Genomic DNA, 22,771 nt, shown 5'->3' with positions numbered 1-22,771 from the left:
TATCTGTATACCTTGATATCATTTTCTTGCCTAATTTCTCAGCAAGTAATTCAAGTACTATATTGACTAGAAGAGGAGAATAAATTAACCTTGTCTTGTGCCAAATCTTAGAGGAAAGACTTAATTTTCCCCATTGAGTATCATGTTTGCTATGCTTGTGGTAAATGGCTTTGACTACATTGAGGAATGTTCTTTTAATTTTCTTAGTGTTGAGAGGTTTTTGTTTTTTTAATCATGAATGGCTGCTGGGTCTTTTTAAATTCTTTCTCTGCATCTATGAATAAAGTCACATGATTTTTTCTTTTACTATTATTGTTTATTATATTGATTGACTTGTATATGTTGAATAATGATTGCATCTTTGATATGAATCCTACCTACATGGTCATGGTATATATAAGCTTCTTGATAAATTGTTGAATTCTATTAACTATTATTTTGTTGAGCATTTTTCCATCTGTGCTCATCAAAGATATTGGCCTATAATTCTCTTTTCTAGTATACCAAAAGTTGTCTGCTTTTAGTATAAGGTTAGCTCATAGAAACTGTTTGGGAGTGTTTTTGTATATTTTATGTCCTGGAAGTCTTGAAAAGAATTGGGAGTAGGTCTTCTTTAAAAATCTGAAAAGATTCACTAGTGAATTTATCTGGGTCTGGCTTTTGTTTGGGGGAAGCTTTATGATTGCCATTTCAATTTCCTCAACAGCATTATGTTTGATCAACTTTTCTGCATCATCTGTAGCAAAGAAATTCTCAAAATAATCTGATTACCCTTTGAATTTATGTAGTGTTTCTTATGACACCCCCACCCCAGCTTTCATTTCTTTCTTTTTTTTTTTTTTTTTTTGGTTTTTGGGCCACACCCAGCAGTGCTCAGGGGTTACTACTGGCTGTCTGCTCAAAAATAGCTCCTGGCAGGCACGGGGGACCATATAGGACACTGGGATTCGAACCAACCACCTTTGGTCCTGGATTGGCTGCTTGCAAGGCAAACGCCGCTGTGCTATCTCTCCGGGCCCCCAGCTTTCATTTCTGATTCAGGCACAACCCAAATGTCTGAAAACAGATGAGTAGATAAGAAAACTATGGAATGCTACATAGCCATTTGAAAAAAAAAATGAAGTCATGAAATTTGCTTATACATGGATGGATATAGAAAGTATTATGTTAAATAAAATGAGTCAGAGGGAGAGGGCTAGACATAGAATGATCACACTCATTTGTGATAATATGGTATTAATATCCAGATACAATAGAGATGAGGGGCAGGAGGACTAGTCTATGGTTGGAAGCTTGTCACAAATACCAAGGAGGGTGCAGTTAGGGCAGAAAAGGGACCATTATGACAATGAGAGTTGAAAATTATCACTCTGGACAAGAATTGGGTGCTAAAAGTATAAGTATATATGAATTATTATGCATGATATCCTTTCAGTAATAATACATGATGTCTAAAATAAAAAATGAGAGAGAAAGAGAGATAGAGAGCAAAAGAGAATTGTGAGGATGTTGGTGAAAAATGTCCATTAGTGAAGGTATTGTGCATTGTATGACTGAAACCCAACCATGAAAAACTCTACAAGAGTGACTCAAATAATTAATTTACTAAAATTTTAAATATTAAAATGTTTAAAAAATAAAAAAGAGAGCCATCTCCCATCTGCATTCCAGCTCTCTTCTCAATTTTAAGTCTTCTCTCTTATAGTTTTAAGATCACTATTCAATAACAATAATAATGTTACTATATTGAGATAGAAAAATATTAATTAGGGACACTGGAGAGGTAGTATAGCAAGTTTTCACTGGAATTTATTACAAGTTGGAATTTTTGAGGAAGTTGAAAGATTTTAGAATAGAAAATAAATGACTGATTCTACATTTTTAAAAGAACACAATGGTGAGTGAAAATAAATGTTAAGTACAGAAAGAATCAAAGCACTTAGGAAACTTGTGACGCTAACCCATGAGAATAGTTGTCTAATGCAGAATCTAAGTGGGATGGGCATATATCCTTTGATTTGAGACTTTAGAATTATGAGACTTTAAAATTAAAATAATAGTTGATAAGTAAATTTAAATGGACATGCCTCATTAGGGAATGTAAAAACAACCTCCAAATATTCTGAATTGTCTGGTGTAAGTCCTACCTGGGAGACCTTCTAAAATGAGGAATTTGGAACACCGTCTTGTAGTTAAATATATAGTAAATACATTGGGATTATTTTACTATTAAAACTTAAGACAGTTTATCCTGGGTAAAGGTGTGAGTTCTGGACTCACGTTGAAGACTCAATTGTACAGTCTTTCAATCCAAACAGCTTTAACCTGCTTGCACTCCATTTAGTTGTGTCCCATGGGGTTGTCATAATATTTTAAATATTTAATATTTAAATATTTTAAAAAATACATAATATTGGTAAAAAAAATCAAGAGTCTGCCCAATAGACAACAGTTATCTAAAGACCAATCAACATCTCCAAGTTCCTTAGACTATAGATTAGAAAAAGGGAGATGGTCTTATGCCTTATCAAGGTAGATATTTTGTTTTGTTTTGTTTTGTTTTCAGTAGAAATTGGTTAACCCAAAGGAAGAAAGAAGGCTTATGATTGCTGGAGAAAGAAGAATCAAATTCATGATGTAGGATCTTGTTCCATCAAGATCATCTTAAGGATTCTAAGTTTTTCCAGATTAAAACCTGAGGAATTAATCAAAGCATGGACTTCTAGGAGAGGATAAGTCCCAAACCCCTTGGATACTCACCCCTTCACCACCATTGTCAACTGTGCTGGCAAGCATTTCCTGCAGGGCTCTGACAGACAGGGACTGTTCCAGGACAAAGTTGCAGACACAGAGGTCTGGAGGAACGTACTGTGGAAATAAAACCAAAATCAGGACATGCACTCATAGCAGTCAGAAATTAGTCAAACAATAGAATCTTAAGGGCAAAGAGTCATTAAGAATCAAAGGGGCAGTTGGATCCATGAATATAAATGAACGATGGGATTTCTTTTATTTGTGTTCACATTAATTTTAAGATGGATTCTGAACAATATAAACAAAAAAGCCGAGACTCCGGATAACAGTGAAAGCGATGTTAAGATCAACTGGAGTGAAGGTTGGTGGCTTATGTGGGAGAACATACATTTATAGAGTTGCTGAAGATAGGAAATGTAGGATAAGCTAATTTACGCCTATATTTTGGGGTGAAACTAACAGAAGAAAGTCACTAGGATGTCATCCACAATAATTTGTAGAAGGACAATGGCTATACCAGAATATTTCTATAGAAAACAATCACAAGAAGTAGCTCAATAAGAATTTTGAAGTGTATAGTGATGGGTGTGGTTGAAATTACATGCAGGAGAAATCAACTTTAACAGTATTTTAAATCTCAAAATCTCAATTACTAAAATTTTTAAGAATTTTTTCATATGAAGTACAACTGGAAGTGGCTAAGAGTCACATAACTATTTTAATTTTTTCCAAACTTTAAAAATTGATGACCCTTAAAACAGTAATTCTAACTTAGTAGGTGTTCACTTAACATGATATTTATGCCTCTTATGAAATATTTATCAAAATCTAAGTCAGCTACTGGTAAGTAATGACCAACTAACGGCAAGTAATGGGTACTTGCTTTGTGCCTGGCACTGTTCTAGGAGCTTTGGACATATTTAATTATAATTACTTTAATCATGAAAACCAGCCCTTAAGATAAGGGTTATTAATATTTTAGTTTGAGGCCAAGAAAACAAAGGAATAAAAAAGTTGCCTTCCATCATTTAGCCCTAAATGGGTTGGAGATAGCTTGCCATATGATTAACTATACATTATTCCTGTCACCGATAAAAGATTAAAGTGCTAAGACAATTGAAACCACATGTTTTTCATGCAACAGGATTCAAGTTCGATTCTCAGTACCGAACACTTCCTCTTATCCATCCCCTCAACACCACTGGGTACAGTCCTGTATACCCACCAAGAACCTCTGAGATCTTAAGGCCCCTGAACCTCTGTGGCCTCCAGTACTGCTAAACCTAGGAGCATAACATTGGCTTGTTGTGGATTGAGCTGGCCTTTTGTCATTGTAAATAAAAATATTACTGGGAGTATCTCAGAACAAAAGATAATAGTAAATATTTTTTAAAATAACTAGAATATTTTCAGTCAGCAAACAGGTATTCAATTTATGTAAAATAGTAGATAGTAGTAAGAAAGCTACAAGAAACAGAAAACAAAAATCATACCATTTTAGGAGTTTTGGGAACACAGTTTGTAATTACTTTTTATACCAAGCCTGGATTTTCTATGTGGTATTGGTAGCACATAGACAGCAGGAAAATAATAGGAATAAATTAGGGCCGGAAGTCACTGACAGCTATGGCTAGCAATTTGATAAAGGTAAAACTGTTTCCACGGATTTCCAATTAAAAAGCCATAACAAGCTTGCTGCTAAGGTATTCAGCCTTTTAGACTTCAGAATTTTTAGTTAAAAAGGAAATTTTTTCAATCACTAATGTCTGGAATTTTTCAATCATTAATGTCTCTTTAATTTACAAGTTTGTTATTCTTCATTCTACCCTCCTCTTTCCTAAGTGACCCCAAAAATAAGATGGTGACCCACTGAGGAGAGATTCATGTCCTTCATTAGACTTCCTAAGGTAAAGCTGGCTAATCTTGTTTTAGAAAAGTATTTATTCAAGCACCATGATTACAAACATGATTGTAGTTGGGTTTCAGTCATTAAAAGAACACCCCTTTTACTAGTACAACATTTCCACCACCAAAAAACCCCATCTTATTTCAAAATCTGGACTATGAGTGACTTCTACTTTGAATACTTCCTAGGTAAATTCTTTTCTACTCAAGTTGTCTTCTGAAAACTTAGAGTTCCTCAAAATTTGACATTTCAGAAATTTGCCATTTCTCTCAATGATATAACCAAGGAGAAACTGCAACACAAGGACACAACAGCCTTTGTTTTATATATTTCTTGCATCATTTTGATATTCTATTCATGGCGCAGGTAATTAGCTCATTTGTATGGGTCTTGAATAAACAGACAGCTGGCAATGCTTCACATTCAGAGATTTCTGAGCCCATCTAGCATCATTAAAAGCAGCATATACCATTATGATAAAACATTTCCCTAAAGACCTTAACCATAAACGCATCATCCAACCCAATATCCCAAGTTACTTGAGTTTATCAAAATTAGAGAGAGATGATAATAAAAACTTAATAATAATATTTTTCACTTCCCTAAAAACATGCCATTTTGAGATTCTTCCATTCAAGAATGTCTATGGATATAATTGGCATTCTTAAAAATAATTTTTTGCCTAATCAGCAGAATGACCTCAACATTTATTTAGTCTAATCCTTTAAATATTTATTTATTTATTATTATTTTACTTTGGGGGGAGCATACTCGGTGGCACTCAGGGGTTACTCTTGGCTCTGTGCTCAGAAATGCACTCAGAAATAAACCTGGCAGGCTTGGGGGGCCATATGGGATGCCGGGAATGGAACATGGGTCAGTCCCAAGTTGACTGTGTGCAAAGCAAATGTTCTATCACTGTGCTATCTCTCCAGCCCCTTGTCCGTTCTCCTTAAAAGAGAAATGATTTGGGACATTGGTGATGGGAATGTTGCACTGGTGATGGGTGGTGTTCTTTACATGACTGAAACCCAAACACAATCATGTATGTAATAAAGTTGTTTAAATAAAAAGAAAGAGAAATGATCACTATTCCAAATGCTGCTTATGTGAGGATAATTCTAATTCTTATGTGAGGGTAATTCTATGTTATCGATGTTATTTTTTCCCCAATTCTGGCTTACACTCTTTTTACACTCACTCAATTACACTCTTCTTACCCCTTCAGATATTCAAAGTCTCAAGGTGGTCATGAATTAATTACTACATGAAGGGGATACTTTCAAATAGGGATGTGTTATTAGTATAGAAGGAAGTCCCTCAAATGGAAAACCATTGGTATTTGTGGGTTCCTTATAATTTAATTGGTCTATCTCTAGAAAGTAATACCTTAGAGTCCTTTCCTGGACTCTGTGTGCTTAAGAATGAGATCACACTTCATTAGAAGCACATAAAACAGTAAGAGGCAATGGGGCAGCTATAAGATCTGGAGAAGGAAAGCAAAGTAACTAGAGCTGTGACATAAAGAGAACAGCAGCTGGCCTGCTATACTGACTTTATACTCCACCTCCACTTTCCTCATGAATGAGCAAAATATTAATCCCTAACTCACTGGGGACAGCCTGCTGTATAAATACCTGGCCATCACTGTGGACATCATGAATGATTCTTTTGTGGAAGCATGTATCTCATTCATTGCCGGCTGAAGTTCTACTGCCAAAGCAGCCCTGGTACCTAAACCTAATCCAATGCTTCATGCGGACTTTCTATCAGTCTAAAATTAGGCAAAATCTGAACCTCATATCAGACTTCCAGAGCAACAGGAATCTTGGAAAACTCATGGAAACGGGGTACAAATCCACTCCAAATACAAGCCCACCTTTGACTCCTTCCTCTTTCATGTAGTTGCTGTCATTGACAGAAGGAATGGGCACACCTATGCCAGAAAGACCCTAGAGAAGATGACAGCATTATTTCAGATCCAGGATGATTATACGGAATTCTTTGGGGTTTTGGGATCCCTAGTGTGATGGGCAAGATTGGCAGTGACTTGACAACAAGTACAGTTTGTGGTCCAGTGACTGCAAATGGCCTCTCCAGAGCAGTGCCATATCCTACAGAAAAATTACAGGCAGAGAAGAAATTAAGTAAAGTGGCCTGTGTCCACACAATAGGAGGAAGAATTACAGCTGCCTTTTAAGTCTCAGTAAGCAGTATGCAGAGCCCATGTCAGCGACCATCTTCCCAGGGCTAACATAGAAGATATGCAAGCACAAAAAATGACCTAGACTTGTGAAGGTGAGAAAGAGGAGGCTCCAAATTATTGTCTAACCTTAGGGGAAAAAAGGGATAAGCAAAGGCCACTCACTTGTCTATCAAAGCTAATTTATTTGCAGGTTTATTTGCAGCTCATTGTCCCTGTGTTCAGGAGCTTATACCTTAATCTCACTGTCTGGCAGAGATCAGGCATACTTAGCATGATGATGATTCTTAGCATGGAGATTAAAGGTTTCTCCTGACAGATTTTCTAAAATAGTGACCCATCATTCTACAACCCTCTGTAGAGAGAGTGTTCAGTGCACTTGGTTTATAGCCACAGATACATCAGCCACATGCTCTTAGGTTTTTAGAGCCTAGCAAAGACTCAAACTAGAGTAATATCCTCAATTTCCAACTATCCTTCAGAAGCCCTTGAGATGCCAGGAATATGAATAAATCAGGGTGCATGAATTTATTTAACATGTTGATTTTAATGATGGCATACTTGAAATTTACACAGTAGTTCATTAATTCAATGAAAAATCCACTGAATATAAAACGCTGCAAGGGAAGATCTGGTTTGATATTGATGGTATAGTCACAGTTAGCATTTCCAATTAAGAATAAATGCAGTATTGTACTAGCAACCCTATTGGAGGTCTGATTCTAGTTGGCAATGTAGCTAGGTCCCAGAAAACTTAGAGCACACTGATGATGTGGTTGACAATATAAATCAAGTGCAATGAACACTCCCTGTTTAATTGACCCCTTCCTATTGTTTTCTGCTTATGATACAAGAGGCCTCTTCCCTCCCATTGTCAGATATATCCTCTTATTTCTATTAATTTAGCTTATATTCACACAGCAATGTCTCAGTGATAGACCTCATAAGTACATGCATGGCTTTGAATAATAGTAATATTAGTATACTTGTGAAAGTATGAATTGGCTGGATTCAAATATCTGTTCAGTTGCTTTCTAACTGAATGACATCAGTTAACTGATTCTTTGTGCCTCAGTTTTCCTTCTGTAAAACAAACAGTAATATCAATTTCTAAAATTAAGGTAATTTTTATTTTTAGAATAAACTTTTTTAAATTTTTTTAAAATTAAACTTAAAGTGAGTTTTGGGAAGATTGTTAAAACTCAGATTTTTTAACAGAATTTTGGTGAGTTTGTCACTTAAAGTGAGTTTATCAGAACATGACAAATATATTTTCTTTTCTTTTTTTTTTTTAGTTTTTGGGCCACACCCAGCAGTGCTCAGGGGTTACTCCTGTCTGTCTGCTCAGAAATAGCTCCTGGCAGGCACGGGGGACCATATGGGACACCGGGATTCGAACCAACCACCTTTGGTCCTGGATCGGCTGCTTGCAAGGCAAATGCCACTGTGCTATCTCTCCGGGCTCGACAAATATATTTTGTTCAAATGTACACATATAAACAAAAAAATCAATGAACAAATGAGAAAAAATAAACTTTCAATAAAAATATGAGTAAATAATTAGAAATTACTAGAAGGTAAGGGAGAAAATATGGGTAGAACAAATAAGAGGCCAACAGTATGGTAAAAGATGAAATTCCATTCCACTGGTAAACATTTATTAAACACAGATACTAACTTGCAAAGCTGTATGCTTGGAGAATGATATAAACCAATTCTACTTAAATAAAAATGTTAAAAGTTGGTATAATACATAGTTAAGTACTCAATAAACGTGTTTATTGGAACACATGTATTTGAGTATTAAATCACCTGATGTGGGAACAAAGGAGAACACAGGTCTCTATTTCTTTTTATTTACAATTTTTAAACATGGAATCATCATGTGATAGCTGGCTAAAAACTGTTCAAGGTAAGTATCAATCATGCAATGAATACAATGTCCAATACCCATTCCTTAACAAGTGTACATTTCCTATCACCTATGTTCTTAATTTTGCTCCTGTCCTGCCCCAACCTTCCCCCTGCCTGTCTCTATGGCAAACATTTGTATTTTTTTTTCTCCTTAGAAACTCTGGTAAGGGATATCAGCATATCACTTTACCTCCTTTTACTCCTTTCAGCACCCAGTTCTTGTCAAGAGTGATCATTTCCAACTACCATTTTCATCGTGATCCCTTTGCTGGTCTGACTACACTCTCTTGGGTTTTCATTGTTGTTGTTGTTGTTTTGTGGCAATCTTCCTACCATAGAGCAGACCAACTGCCTCCCATCTCTATTGTCTTTGTCCGTTATGCCCTTCTCATTTATTTTACATCCCATAATAAATGTGATCATTCTATGTCTATCCCTCTCCATTTGACTCATTTTGCTCAAAATAATACTTTCCATTTTTATCCACATATAGACAAATGTCATGAGGGCATTTTCATAACATCTTTATAGTATTCCATTGGGTAGATGTACCACAGTTTCTTTATCCACTCCTCTGTTTTCAGGCATTTGGATATTTTCTAGATTCTGGCTATTGTGATTAGTACTGCAATGAACACAGGAGTGCAGAGGAGTTTTCTACATTGTATTTTGGGATCAATAAGCTATATTCCCAGGAGTGAAATTGATGTAACAGATGGAAACCTTTTAGGTGGCTGGTCACACACAGAAAAGAGTATGCAGAGAGGAGTATATAAGGACATATTAATAAGGGTTCATAAAGTTTTATTAATAATTTATTAATGCTGGGGCCGGCAAGGTGGCGCTAGAGGTAAGGTGTCTGCCTTGCAAGCACTAGCCAAGGAAGGACCCCGGTTCAATCCCCCCGGCGTCCCATATGGCCCCCCTAAGCCAGGGGCGATTTCTGAGTGCTTAGCCAGGAGTAGCCCCTGAGCATCAAATGGGTGTGGCCCGAAAAACCAAAACCAAAAAAAAAAATTATTAATGCTAAGCACTAAGGGTCTTAAAGTCAGAGAGACTTGGAGGCCCAATTAAGGGAAAAGCAGTCAATTTATATACAATTTGCATGGAGTTTCTCACCCCACACCACCCTTTCCAGTACTTTACCTTAAAAGAAAGCTAATGTGCAAAAGCAGAGAGAGCTATTAGAACATTCTGGCTGAATTGTTACATACGTTGTTTTAATCCTGCTTTACTGGTCATGATGACCTGCAGCCTCATTTTAAAGCTCCAGGGAGTCTGGACAGTCTGGTCCTTCTCTTGTTACTCTGAAACTATGACATGTTGGGCCAGGGAACAAGCTCAATTTCTAGTTTTTGAGGAATTTCTATTTTGTTTTCCAAAAAAAGGCTGGACCAGTTGACATTCCCACCAGCAGTGAATGAGAGTTACTCTCATGGATTTCTGTATATTAATTTTGTAGTCTGCCACTTTACTATACAATAAAATCTATTGTTTTTATAAGCTTTTTTTGTAGAGTCTTTTTTGTATATTTTGTAAATATAGTACAATGTCATTCTAAAACAGTGAGAACATGACTTTGTCTTTGTCTTTCTCAATGCCTTGATATTTTTTATTGCTTAATTGCTACGACAAGTATTTTCAGTACTATATTGAATAGAAGTAGCAATATGGGCAATCTTATCTTGTGCTATATCTTAGAAGAAAGGCTTTTAGTTTTTCTTTATTGAGTATAATGTCACTTTGGTCTTTTGGAAATGGCTCTGTCTATATTGAGGGGAGTTCTTTTAATTCCCATCTTTTTGAGAGTTTTTATCATGAATGGTTACTGGACTTTGTCAACTGCTTTATATGCATCTATTGATTTTTAATTAATATAGTATATTAAGTTTTTTGACTTGCATGTATTAAACTACCCTGGCTTGCCCAAGATGAATTCTACTTGATCATGATGCATGATTTTTTGATGAATTATTGAATTTTATTTTCTAGTATTTTGTTTAGAATCTTTGCATCTCTATTCGGCAGAAGTTTGCTGGTAATATTTAGTGTGTGATATCTCTGTCTACTTTTGGTACCACTGTGATATTTGCTTTATAGAAACTATTTTTAGTGTTTCTATTTATTTAATTTCCTGGAAGATCCTGAAAAGTATTGGCAGTACATCTTGATTATAGGTTGAAGATATTCACTTGTGGACCCATCTAGCCCTGTGCTTTTGTTTGGGGGAAGACTTTTAATTATCATTTTGACTTTCTTAATAGTATTATGTCTATTCATGTGTAAGTTATCTTGTTCCAGACTGGGGAGATTATAAGAGCCCAAGAATTTATTCATTTCTTCTAGGTTTTCTTATTTCGTAGCAAAATGATTATCAAAATAATCTCTGATAACCCTTTGAATTTCTGGAATGTCTCTTTAATATCTTCCCTTTCATTTAAATACTGTTTTATAAGGTTATCTTTTTATCTATTTCATGAGTCTTGCTAATGATTTATCAATCTTATTATTTCAAAGAACCAACTCTTGCTTTCATTAATCTTTTGGGTTATTTTTTGGGTTTCCAGTTCATTAATATCTTCTCTAAGTCTTACTCTTTCCCTCCTGCTGCCTGCTTTTGTCTTAGTTTGGGGATCATTTTCTAATTCTTAAGCAGTGCATTCAAATTATGTGGGCCCTTTCACCCTTCCTGATCAATGATTGCAAAGCTATAAACTTTCCTCTTAATTGATTCTTCCATGTTCCACAAATCCTGAAAAGAGACTTATATAATGTACACAAAAAATCTTATAAGTAATAAAAAGAGTAAATTCAATGTTAAATTGATGGTATGCTGTATTATTTTTGCAGGATCCAGAAGTTTCTGAATGACATTGTGATTAAGATTATCCCAGAGAGAAACTTAGCCCTGCATAAAGTTTATGGGAGCTCTGAGTTTCTGGTACATATTGGCAACTCAAAGACTTTTTGTTTCATAAATAAACAAAATAGGAGCATTATTCTTTTCTCTCTGCTGTGTACTTTTTCCCCCTTCTGTTTAAAGTCTCATTAAAGGACTGTGTAGTTGAATACTGATACTTTAGTGGTGACTTGCTATGTTGTCAAAGCACACATTTAGAAGAGTTGATACCCTGTTCAGGACATACATATAGTTCAACAAAATAATTTTACTCAAAAATATATAATAATATTCCAAAAATTTAAAAATTTTTTCTTAAATTTCCTTCTACTACTTTTAGAACACTCTTGTCCTTATTTCTCTTAGCTAGTTTTTCCCATTTCTCAAAGAATAAAATCAAGTAGTAGAAGTATCATTAATTGGTAAAGTTCCTGCTTGATATTTTTGACCTATACGTATTACTTCATTCCTAATATCAAGCAGTTAGAAGAAAGTTTTAGGCGTTATGTTATTATGTGTTGATGGGTTATATGTATTCAGCCCCATTTTTTTCTTTAGTATATGAAATTCTTTATTTATTTATTTATTTTATTTAAACACCTTGATTACATACATGATTGTGTTTGGGTTTCAGTCATGTAAAGAACACCCCCCATCACCAGTGCAACATTCCCATCACCAATGTCCCAAGTTTCCCTCCTCCCCACCCGACCCCTGCCTGTACTCTAAACAGGCTCTCCATTTCCCTCATACATTCTCATTATTAGGACAGTTCAAAATGTAGTTATTTCTCTAACTAAACTCATCACTATTTGTGGTGAGCTTCCTGAGGTGAGCTGTAACTTCCAGCTCTTTTCTCTTTTGTGTCTGAAAATTATTATTGCAAGAATGTCTTTCATTTTTCTTAAAACCCATAGATGAGTGAGACCATTCTGTGTTTTTCTCTCTCTCTCTCTCTGACTTATTTCACTCAGCATAATAGATTCCGTGTACATCCATGTGTAGGAAAATTTCATGACTTCATCTCTCCTGACTTCAGCCCCATTTTTATAGGTAAGATGCAGTTTTAGGTGCAATGTGAAAAAAAAATCTCTGATTCAATACTGAGAGAGAAGCAACAACTGAGAATAGATATCAGAGCTAAATCGGAGGATCCGGGAAAGGTGAATTTCAACTTTTGAATCTGAATTGTGGAAAGAAATGAGAGAAGTAGATGTTATGGAGGCATCAAAACAAAGACCTATGTAAAGACATGTAAATAAGGGTCTTGAGCAAGTAATTTTTTTCCCTTTTAAAATTTTATGTAAACAGGAATAGGATTACAAATGCTAATTAGGTAAGAAAAAACTAAGAATGTTAGCATGCATTGGTATTTGATGGTATTTAATTATGTTTGCAACTAGTTTGGGAAGAACTGACCCAATTTGATTGTAATATGGACAAACAAATATTTGTTTATAAGTGAGATTAAACATTAAAGAAATGTACTCTTTTGTAAGATTGGTAATAAAGTTGACCCAACGAAATAAACATGATAGCAAGACAGTAACACTAAAATGCCCTGACCAGGCAGTATTCACAAACATAATATCTCCATTGAGAATTAAGCCATGAAACTTCTGCATTTCTTTGAGAATTATTTCTCAAATGCTGCTCAGAAATGGCTAGTCTGTGAAAAATTATGACTGGTACTAATTCTCATGGTTATACATTTCAAACTTCATATTTGAAAGGGGTTTATTTCTGCAAGGGCATTATACCTGTCAATAATACATAGATCTGAATTGCCTAAACTTTTACGTGTATTGTGCTTGTCTTCTTTCAGATGTCTTCTCAGACAGGACTGGCACTTTACTTCCTAAGATTGACTCACTATAGTGCTCCTTGGAGACTATAAATAAGAGGACTTCTCTAGCCCTCTGAGGAGAATATCATCTCTCTGCCAGAAAATTTTCTAGGCCAACCAAACTCCATTGAGTATACATTGGGGCGCTGGATAAGTCCAATTTTCCACGGGACAGCATCAGGACAGCCAGAGATGACAAATATAGTTTGTATTTCAAGAGCTTTAAGCACTTTTAAGACATTATCTCATCTACATACAGCAGACATGAGCTCATTTACTGATTTCTTATCTATTATTGATAGTGCATAATTATTTGTATTATGTTTGTACTTCAAAGGCAGAGATAGTCCTTTAACCAAATTAACACAAATATTCTATTCCAAAGAGGTTTTATTTATTTATACAGTTAAGTGATTTTTAAGCCTATCCTTATCATCTCTTCCAAACTGATGGATTATTAGGGTAATAGCTACATAGTGAATGTTTATGCCTGAATCTGGTCATCCTATTGTTGTCTATGAAAACTTTCATTCTAATCTAGCTATAAAAATGGTTTTTAAAACAACTTAGGTAGTCAATCAAGATGTAAACATAATGTAATGCTTACAATGTCAAGTGGAGAAACAGGAATAGAATTAAATATTCATTTAAAATAAATCTCTGTATCTGTTAATTATGGCAGGCAATGTGTTAATCTATCAACACTATCTAATTTAATCCATAATTCAACCTTTTTAGGGGAAAAGATTGCATAGCCATTTTCCAAAAAAGAAACCTGGGAATCAAAGGTAGAACACTTCTCTACAACTACATGTAGAGAAGAGCATAAAAATTCTGAATTTTAAAACCTCAATCAAAACTCCTTTTGACTCGTGCTTTGTCAATATCTCTAAGAAAATGTTGTCATCCCAGTGTTAGATTATAGAATTCTAGTCCCACCAATGCTAGTATCCTTTGAATACTGATACTTTAACAAGATGAGAACAATGTCATGTTCTCTCTTTGAGAATGACCATTGAGAACACAAAGACTATGGACTGCAATTAGTGATCCAACAAGATGAAGTACTTTATAGAAGGCAGAGTTCTGTCAAGTAAGGTCTGTTCTTTCTTTTTGCAGTTCTAATGTACAAGGCCAATTTACCATGTAAGTTTTCTTTTCGAAAAGATAATTCAGCTCTGTGCATGATAGGAAAGTTTTCACTAGGACCACAGATGGAAAGATTTTAGAATATGTGTATATCCAGATATCTTTCTTTTAAAAATAATTTATTTTAAGTGCTCCAATTTACAATACAGTTTGCTAATGATAAGGTTTTATGCATTCAGCATTCCAACACCACACTCTTTACTAGGTATCTTCTTCTCCTCACAATAGAATTTTTATTATTTCTATTTATTTATTTATTTTTATTATTTTATAATAATAATTTTTATTTTGACCAAAGTGGATTACATATCTTTCACAGTAATATTTTAGGTACATATTAACATTGAATCAGGGGATTCCCATCACCAAAGTTGTCCTCCTTCCACCCCTGTTCCCAGCTTGCATCCAATATCCCCCTCCTTTACCCCCCAGGCTACTAGTATAAGTGGTCCCCTCTGTGCCTAGCTTGTTGTAGAATGGGTATCGATTCTTTTGTCATTGGCTTTGGATTTGGTGTTTAAGTTTGATCATTTTTATTAGTACTTAGTGATCATACAACTGTTTGGTCTTGGTACCCTCCATTATTTCCCCCTCAATTTGAGAGGCAGAGCAAGATGTTCAAGTTATGTGATTCGTTTGAAGAGAAGAAAAGCGATAAAATAGGGTAAAAATTCAAGCAAGCCAAAAATGGGTGGAGTCCTAGAGGCTCTTAACATCAGTTTGAGAGATGAAAGGGGAAAAGGAAGAGAAATACTACAGCAATACAAAAAGAAAAATCAAATAAAAAATCCAATGAGCACTACAGCAATAAAGACAAGCACCGCATAATAACCATGTCCTGAAATCAAAATAAATGGAGTCCAAATAAAATGAAAACAACAAAACAATAACAAAACTAAAGACCAATAAATAAATAAATAAAATAAATTTTATTTTGTGCTGTTTCTTTTTATTTTTTTCCGCATAGGCACAGTAAATATTGGGGAAATTAGAGAGGGAATTCCCTGGGACTAAGAGATACAGGGTTTCTCCACAGTATACTGTCATGGGAATAACTACAGACTCCTTGCATGTTCACTTAGTCTCCTCTAGATCTTTTGTGATATATGGAAGACATTTGCTCTGTCATGGGTGATAAAATCAGACCTCTGTATTTAGAGATTTGGTATCTGCACAGGTCAAGGAATGAAGCTTATGAAGAAGTCTTTCTTTACGGTTCTAGAAGTTCTGTTCCTTCACTGTCGTTTTGATCAATCTTCTGTAGTTGGTGGCCTTGGTCATTGGGCTGATCCTAGGATGAAGCCTGGAGTAGTGCCTTTCATTATGTTTTCAAAAGACCCGTTCAGTTGCTGCTGTCTCAGTAAGACCTTTGGAATTAGAGATCTTGGTTGTTGTACAAATTGTAGATCGAACCCTAGAGTAGGGCTTTTTTTATTGGACCCATGATATGTTCTGCCCAGTCATGGTTGTCACAGTCAGTCATCTGTAGATTGCGATCTTGGCTTTTGCACAGATCAAAGGATGACAAATCTGATTTTGTCTTATTGTTAGATGGTGAGGTAAGACAACCTGCTCTTAGATCAAGTTGTTGCCATTTCCTCATTGTTAGGATATCATATAAAACTGGCACATGTTGATGCCAGAGAAGTATTAAGGATGTCCCAGAGGGGGTTTGGTTTCTGGAGTTGTTGTGGGGAACAGTGTCATTTCTATGTCTGGGATCCAGGGTTCAAGGTTAGACAGACGCTGTTTAATCACCTAGAGTCTAAGTTGGATACACATGACATATACTCAAGGTACTTTGTTCACAATAGAATTGTTAAAAAATAAAATAAATTCTTTAATTGAATTGCCAGATGATATGGCTATAAAGTTTTTAATGATTACTTTAAATCATACAATGTACAACATCTATCCTTTCAACACTGCACATTTACTGCCACCAATGTAGACGTTCGTGTCTCCACCATCCTTCCTGCTCTCTCCCCTGCCTGTTCTATGATAGACATTTTTCTTCGCTCTCTTTCTCTCTTTTCTTTTTTTATAGACATGTTGTTTGCAATATTGTTACTAAAGTGAACTCATACATATCACATTTTTACCTTATAGCATCCAGCTTTTGTTCAGAGTAATCATTTTCACCTACATATGGTCCCTTCTCTGCCCTAACTTCATTTCTCCACTACTCGTGGAAAGCTTTCTACCATGGGCTCTTTTTCCTGGTCCTATGTCTATTATCTTTAGGTATAAGCCTAGAGACCATATTTGGGTATCTGCCCAGGCACCATATGATATATTTTAAAAACAACCCACAAATGGGAGCAATCATGAGCAAGAGAGAAAGGGAGAGAGAGAATGAGAGAGAATGTCTGCCCCCAAGGCAGGTAGGGGTAAGGTGGGAGTGAAACTGTGGTGGTGGGAAATGTGCACTGTTGAAGGGTGTTGTACTTTGAAGCATAACTAAAACTCAATCATGAACAACATTGCAATTGTGAAAATAAAAACTATATTATGAGAAACCTTGTAGTAACCACAGTGCTTGAGTAATTAATTTTTTAAAAGAGTAAAAAATAAATTCTGAAACACTCCTTTAGGACCTGAAAGAAGACATTAGAAAATAGAAATACATTTTCTTATAGATTGGGGAGAATTAAGCATTAAAATGGCAATACTTTCCAAAGCACTGTACAGATTTAATGCAAACTCTATACAAATACCCAGGACATTTTCTAAACAATAGATCAAACATTGTGGCTGGAGTAAGAGCACAGCAGTAGGGCATTTGCCTTGCACGCAGCCGATCCAGTACGGGCCCGGGTTCAATTCCCAGCATCCTATATGGTTTCCAGAGCCTGCCAGGAGCGATTTCTGAGTGCAGAGCCAGGAGTAACCTCTTTGCAGCTGGGTGTGGCCCCCAAACAAAAAACACACAAGCAAAAAATAAATAAATAGCACATTTCTAAAATTCATAGGAAATATTTAACATCCACAAATAGCTAAAGTAGTTCTACAGGAAAAAAGATACAAGGCATCACTTTCCCCAATGGATTAAAGACATTGATACAGACCTAAACCATACGATACATAGTGGAAAATGGAGGAAGAATTCTCCATGACACTGAAGCTAAAAGTATCTTTAAGGATAAAATAGCACTGACCACATAAGTGGAAGCAAAGATAAACAAATGGGACTAAATTAAACTAAGTCTTACGCCTCTCTCTAAATTTATACATTTTGAGAAAATAAATTTTGCCTATCTTATCACAGAATAAGGTTAAATTGCATAAAACTTTCAATATCAGACATTTAAGAGGTTCTTTAAAATATATATTCTAGTTCCAATTTTTGCTGTAAATTTTCTAATAAGAGCCATTATACATAAACAACATGGTACACTAGCATTTAATCTTTTTTATATTTTTATATTAATAATTTTTATATTGACCAAAGTGGATTACAAATCATTTACAGTAGTAGTTCAGGTACATAGTGACATTGAATCAGGGGCATTCCCACCACCAGTGTTGTCCTCCCTTCACTCCTGTACCCAGCATGCATTCCATATACTCCACCTTTGCTCCCCCCGCTCCAGGCTGCTAGTATAAGTGGTCCCTTCTGTGTCTAGTCTGTTGTGGATTGGGTATTGATTCTGTTGTAGTTGGCTTTGGATTTGGTGTTCAAATCGGATCATTTTTTATTTCTACTTGATTTCATATGACTGTTTGGTCTTGGTGCCCTCCATTATTTCCCCCTGAGGCAGAACAAGATGATTCAAGTTATGTGTTTCTGTTTGAAGGTAAGAATGAAAAAAAAAAAACCCGAAAAGAAAAAAAGGGTGGCAAAAATTCAAACAAGCCAAAAATGGGAGGAGATCTTCTAGAGACTATAAAAGTCAGTTTAAGAAAAGAAAGGGAAAAAGGAAGGAAAACATAAAAATAATACAAGAAAAATCAAACCCTCAAAAAATAATCTTATAGTTACAAAACTTTGTTTTTGCTGTGATGCTGGAGATCCAACCTTGGTTGGCCATCTGCAGTCAAGCACCTTATCCATTATACCATCTGTCCAACCCCTAGAAAAAATTCTTTTTGGAAGAAAAGAGGAAATATATATCTTTTAAAATAATGACATCAGAGCAAAGGGAGATAGTAAGGGATTTGGGGATATGGAATGGACCTGACCCAGGTTGCATATGTGTGTGTGTGTGTGTGTGTGTGTGTGTGTAATGGTAGAGTAAGTTGATCATATATAATGGACAGGGAGAAATTATAGGAAGGTATTGAGACTTTAAAAAAACAAAAAGTTGGAGGCCAGAGAGATGAGAGTGAAGACACTTGCCTTGCATGTGACCAAACCCAATTTGATTCCCAGAACCATATCAAGTTTCCCAAGCATGGTCAGGGGTAATTTCTGAGTGAGTACTGAGCAGCACTGGGTGTGGTCCACCCCAATTAAAATAAATAGAAAGGAATTCCATGGAGTTAAATATTTACTTAAGAACATGTGAAGCTTTTTCTATGGAAAGAAGATCCACTGTTAACTAGAAACAGAAAACTGAAATTATAAGACAAAATTGCCTTAACATAAATTCCACTAAGAAATTGAAATCCAAATGGATTGGAGCTTAAAAACATACCCACAGTCACTCTTTCTTTGTCCCATTCCTCTAGATATTACTTTAGCTGTTACTGGCAGATACTGATCTCAGAATAATGTTTAATTCAAGTGAGATAAAAGCCTTGCAACATTAATTATCCTTCCATGAAATTTAGAATTCTAGCCAGACCTTTGACAAATACAAGTTTATATTGGAAGCATCAGTATAGAAACATGATCGGCTCAATAATATATTTTATCAGACAATTAAAACGTCAGATTCTTTAGATTCTTTTCTAGGTGGGTGCTTATAAAATAATTTCCGAGTGGTTTGAAGCAAAAGATTTTGGATCTCACTGAGAAAATACAGTACAACAGGATTTTTAAAAGTGGGGGGTACATTCACATCTCTTTAAGGTGATTCATTCTTATTTTTTTAGTTAAATGCTTTATTTAGCCACTGTGGTCAAAAAGTTCTTCATGATTAAGTTTCCATCATATAATGTACCCCACTTCCACGAGTGGCCATTTCCCATCATCAAAGTCCCCCGTTTCCCTCATGCCTTCCTCTCTAAGTACTAAACAGGCCTGACCCTATACAATGGAATACTACACAGCAGTTAGGAAAAAGATGAAGTTATGAAATTCATTTATACAAAGATGAATCTGGAGAAGATTAGCTGACTGAAATGAGTCAGAGGTAGAGCAACATATATATATATATATATATATGTATATATATGTATATGTACATACATACACATATATATCATTCTCTCTCCCGTCTTTTTCTTTTTAGACACTATTGTTTGCACTACTGTTAATGAAGGGTTATGGGGAACCATACATATCACTTTATCTCCTTTTGGCATCCAGTGCTTGTCCACAGTGATAAGTTTTAACTATCACTGTCATTGTCACAGCGGTCCCTTCTCCGCCCTAACGGCACTGCCACACTATTTGTGACAAACTTCCTACTAATGACTGGTCCTCCTGGCCCTCATCTCTTTTGTCTCGGATATTATTCCCATACTATCTTTTAGAGTGAGCCCATTCTATGTCTATTCTTCTACCTCTGACTCATTTCAGTCAACTAATACCCTCCATCTATATGTATGTATAAACAAATTTAATAACTTTATTATTTCCTAACTGCTGTGTAATATTCCATTGTGTAGGGTCAGGCCTGGTCAGTACTTCTTCTAGATCCTTTAACAAGTTCAGTTCACCAAAAATATAAGAATTTCTTTCAAGTGAATAACCCCATCATTTGAAATCCACACTTCTTGCTTTTTTGGATCTCACCCAATATGAACCTCACTAAAAGGAAAGCTGAGGTGCCCTGCGCATCCATATCTTGCTAAGCATCAGTAGTTTCTGGCATAGTTAAGAAAGAATGCTATCAAGAACCTGACAAAAGTAATCAGGCCTGGAAGCTCGTGTTCTTTAAAATAAGGAAGAAGGGGCAGCCAAAGAATCTGAGACAAAATGCTGGGCAGCTGGCTTTGAAGACTGCCTTCTGGGAAAAAGCAGAAGTGACAGGCTGGATGGCTGATTGGGTTCTTGACTGAGTCAAGTTGTTCCTCCGGCCAGGTTGTCAGCATGTTAAATAAGCAAGGTGCCTCTACAAGGAAACTTAGAACCCTTGCATCTGGGGAAATAAGTTATGCAGAGAATCAGCAAAATTTGTTTCTGCATGTATAGAGGGAAAACACCAGAACCAATGACTATTAGCTCCTAAAATATTTCCATAAACAAAACTTATTAGAGTAGCACAGGAAATACAACAAGCTCTGGGGATAAGTCACAGAACATTAAAATGCCCGTAACTCTAGATTTCAGTGGGTGCTGCCAGGAGAAACTGTGATGTTATTCTGAAGAGCTGGCTTATCTGGAAAGGAACAGAGACTTGGAAAGAGGAAAGGAAGAATGTCAAAAAAGGAAAGGACATAGGAATGCCTATTCTATGATCCAGGAAAATGTGTAGGATACAAGAAACATTGATTAAGCTTGAAGCAGGCTTCAGGTTGGAGGAGTCCAACAGAGTCTGGACTTAAAAAGATATGGTAGGTAGACAGATTGGTAAGAAAACCTAGTCTTCCTGTGATGCTTCTGGTTGTCCAAAGCTTTGTTCAGCTTCAGAGGAAGGAACACACACCATCATCACTGCTCCCCAAAATTCCAGGGATTCTTCCCTTGAACTATTATTTTCTTTTGAGTGATGAGGTGGTTGTTGGAGATTTTGAAAATCATGGTGAGGGTTTGTTCCATCACCAAGATAGGAGTAGTGAGAAGCTACAGGACCAGACAACTTGGAATCTTGGTAGCTTCCTTGCATAACAGGAAGGGAAAGATTCAACAGCAGAATAAATCACAAGAGTTGCAATGAAAACAGAGCTAGAACTGAAAGTTGACAGAATAGACATTGGGTACCCAAAGACAGTGTCACTCACTTCAGACCAGAATCACGTATATCTTTGTGGGAACCCTCAGTTCTCTGGGCTAGCAGCACCAGTCCCATGGTGCCCATTCACTTGAAATCCAAAGCAAATAAAAATATCAGAGAAATGAAGGGATAGACAACAACTTGATCTTCAAATATTTTGCATCTTTCCCTGCTGCTTTCTTCCCACTCAAACGGAATTCAAATTCCAATGAGAAAATGTCATTCTCTTTATTTTTATGGTCCGCTACCTCGTTTTGCTTTGATAGAAGTAATATTATAAATTATAAATTACATCCTGCATTTTTAAAAATATTGGCAGGAATATTTGGATATTTATTCAAGCTACAGTTTGAGAAAGAATGTCAGTAAACTTTTCTAATGGAAAAAATTATTCTATATCCTTAAGAGAACTTGATCATCTTCCCTTCAGCTTCCATCGAGTGAAGAAATTACCATTGATGTTTACATTGACAAAGATCAGAACTACATGTTAGGATTAAGTATTATGGCATGCTCCTCATACAAGTGGGCATAGATTGCAGATGTTTCAAAACATGTGCATTAAGCAAAAAATTAGCTATGCTAGGCAGAGACTGCCACCCTCATCTCTGCCCAGACATCCATGTTCCCCTTGGTAGGCCTTGACTTGATTTCATTATTATTATTATTATTATTTGGTTTTTCAGGCCACACCTGTTTGATGCTCAGGGGTTACTCTGGCTAAGAGCTCAGAAATTGCCCCTGGCTTGGGGGACCATATGGGACGCCAGGGGATCGAACCGCGGTCGCGATCTTTCCTTGGCTAGTGCTTGCAAGGCAAACACCTTACCTCTAGCGCCACCTCGCCGGCCCCGACTTGATTTTTTTTTAACCTCAGCTAACACTTCTGGTTGTTGAGGTACTCTAGTAACAAGGAAAGTCTGTAAAAGATTTTGGTCTTTCTTTTCCCCTTCTCTTCTGATGTATGTCTGCATTAAGTTCACCTTAAAAGCAAGAATGATAGACATGGATGTAGCAATACCACAAAATACCTCAAAAAGTAAAGCCCCTCCTTAAT

At 35.9% G+C, this 22,771-nt stretch overlaps 1 protein-coding gene across 1 annotated transcript in view; it reads right to left on the bottom strand.

Moving 5' to 3' along the window:
* The window catches only part of RYR3 (ryanodine receptor 3), a 473,873-nt gene that overhangs the window by 399,511 nt on the left and 51,591 nt on the right, over positions 1 to 22,771 (bottom strand). The window contains exon 3 of the mRNA XM_049790221.1: positions 2,761 to 2,868. Within this exon, the coding sequence (XP_049646178.1) occupies positions 2,761 to 2,868 (108 nt within the window). The remainder of the gene's footprint in view (positions 1 to 2,760; positions 2,869 to 22,771) is intronic.

Source organism: Suncus etruscus, chromosome 16, assembly GCF_024139225.1.
Source record: "Suncus etruscus isolate mSunEtr1 chromosome 16, mSunEtr1.pri.cur, whole genome shotgun sequence".
Taxonomy (NCBI): Eukaryota; Metazoa; Chordata; class Mammalia; order Eulipotyphla; family Soricidae; genus Suncus; species Suncus etruscus.
The sequence above is the reverse complement of the archived record's forward strand: the minus strand, read 5'-3'. Positions and strand labels throughout refer to the sequence as shown.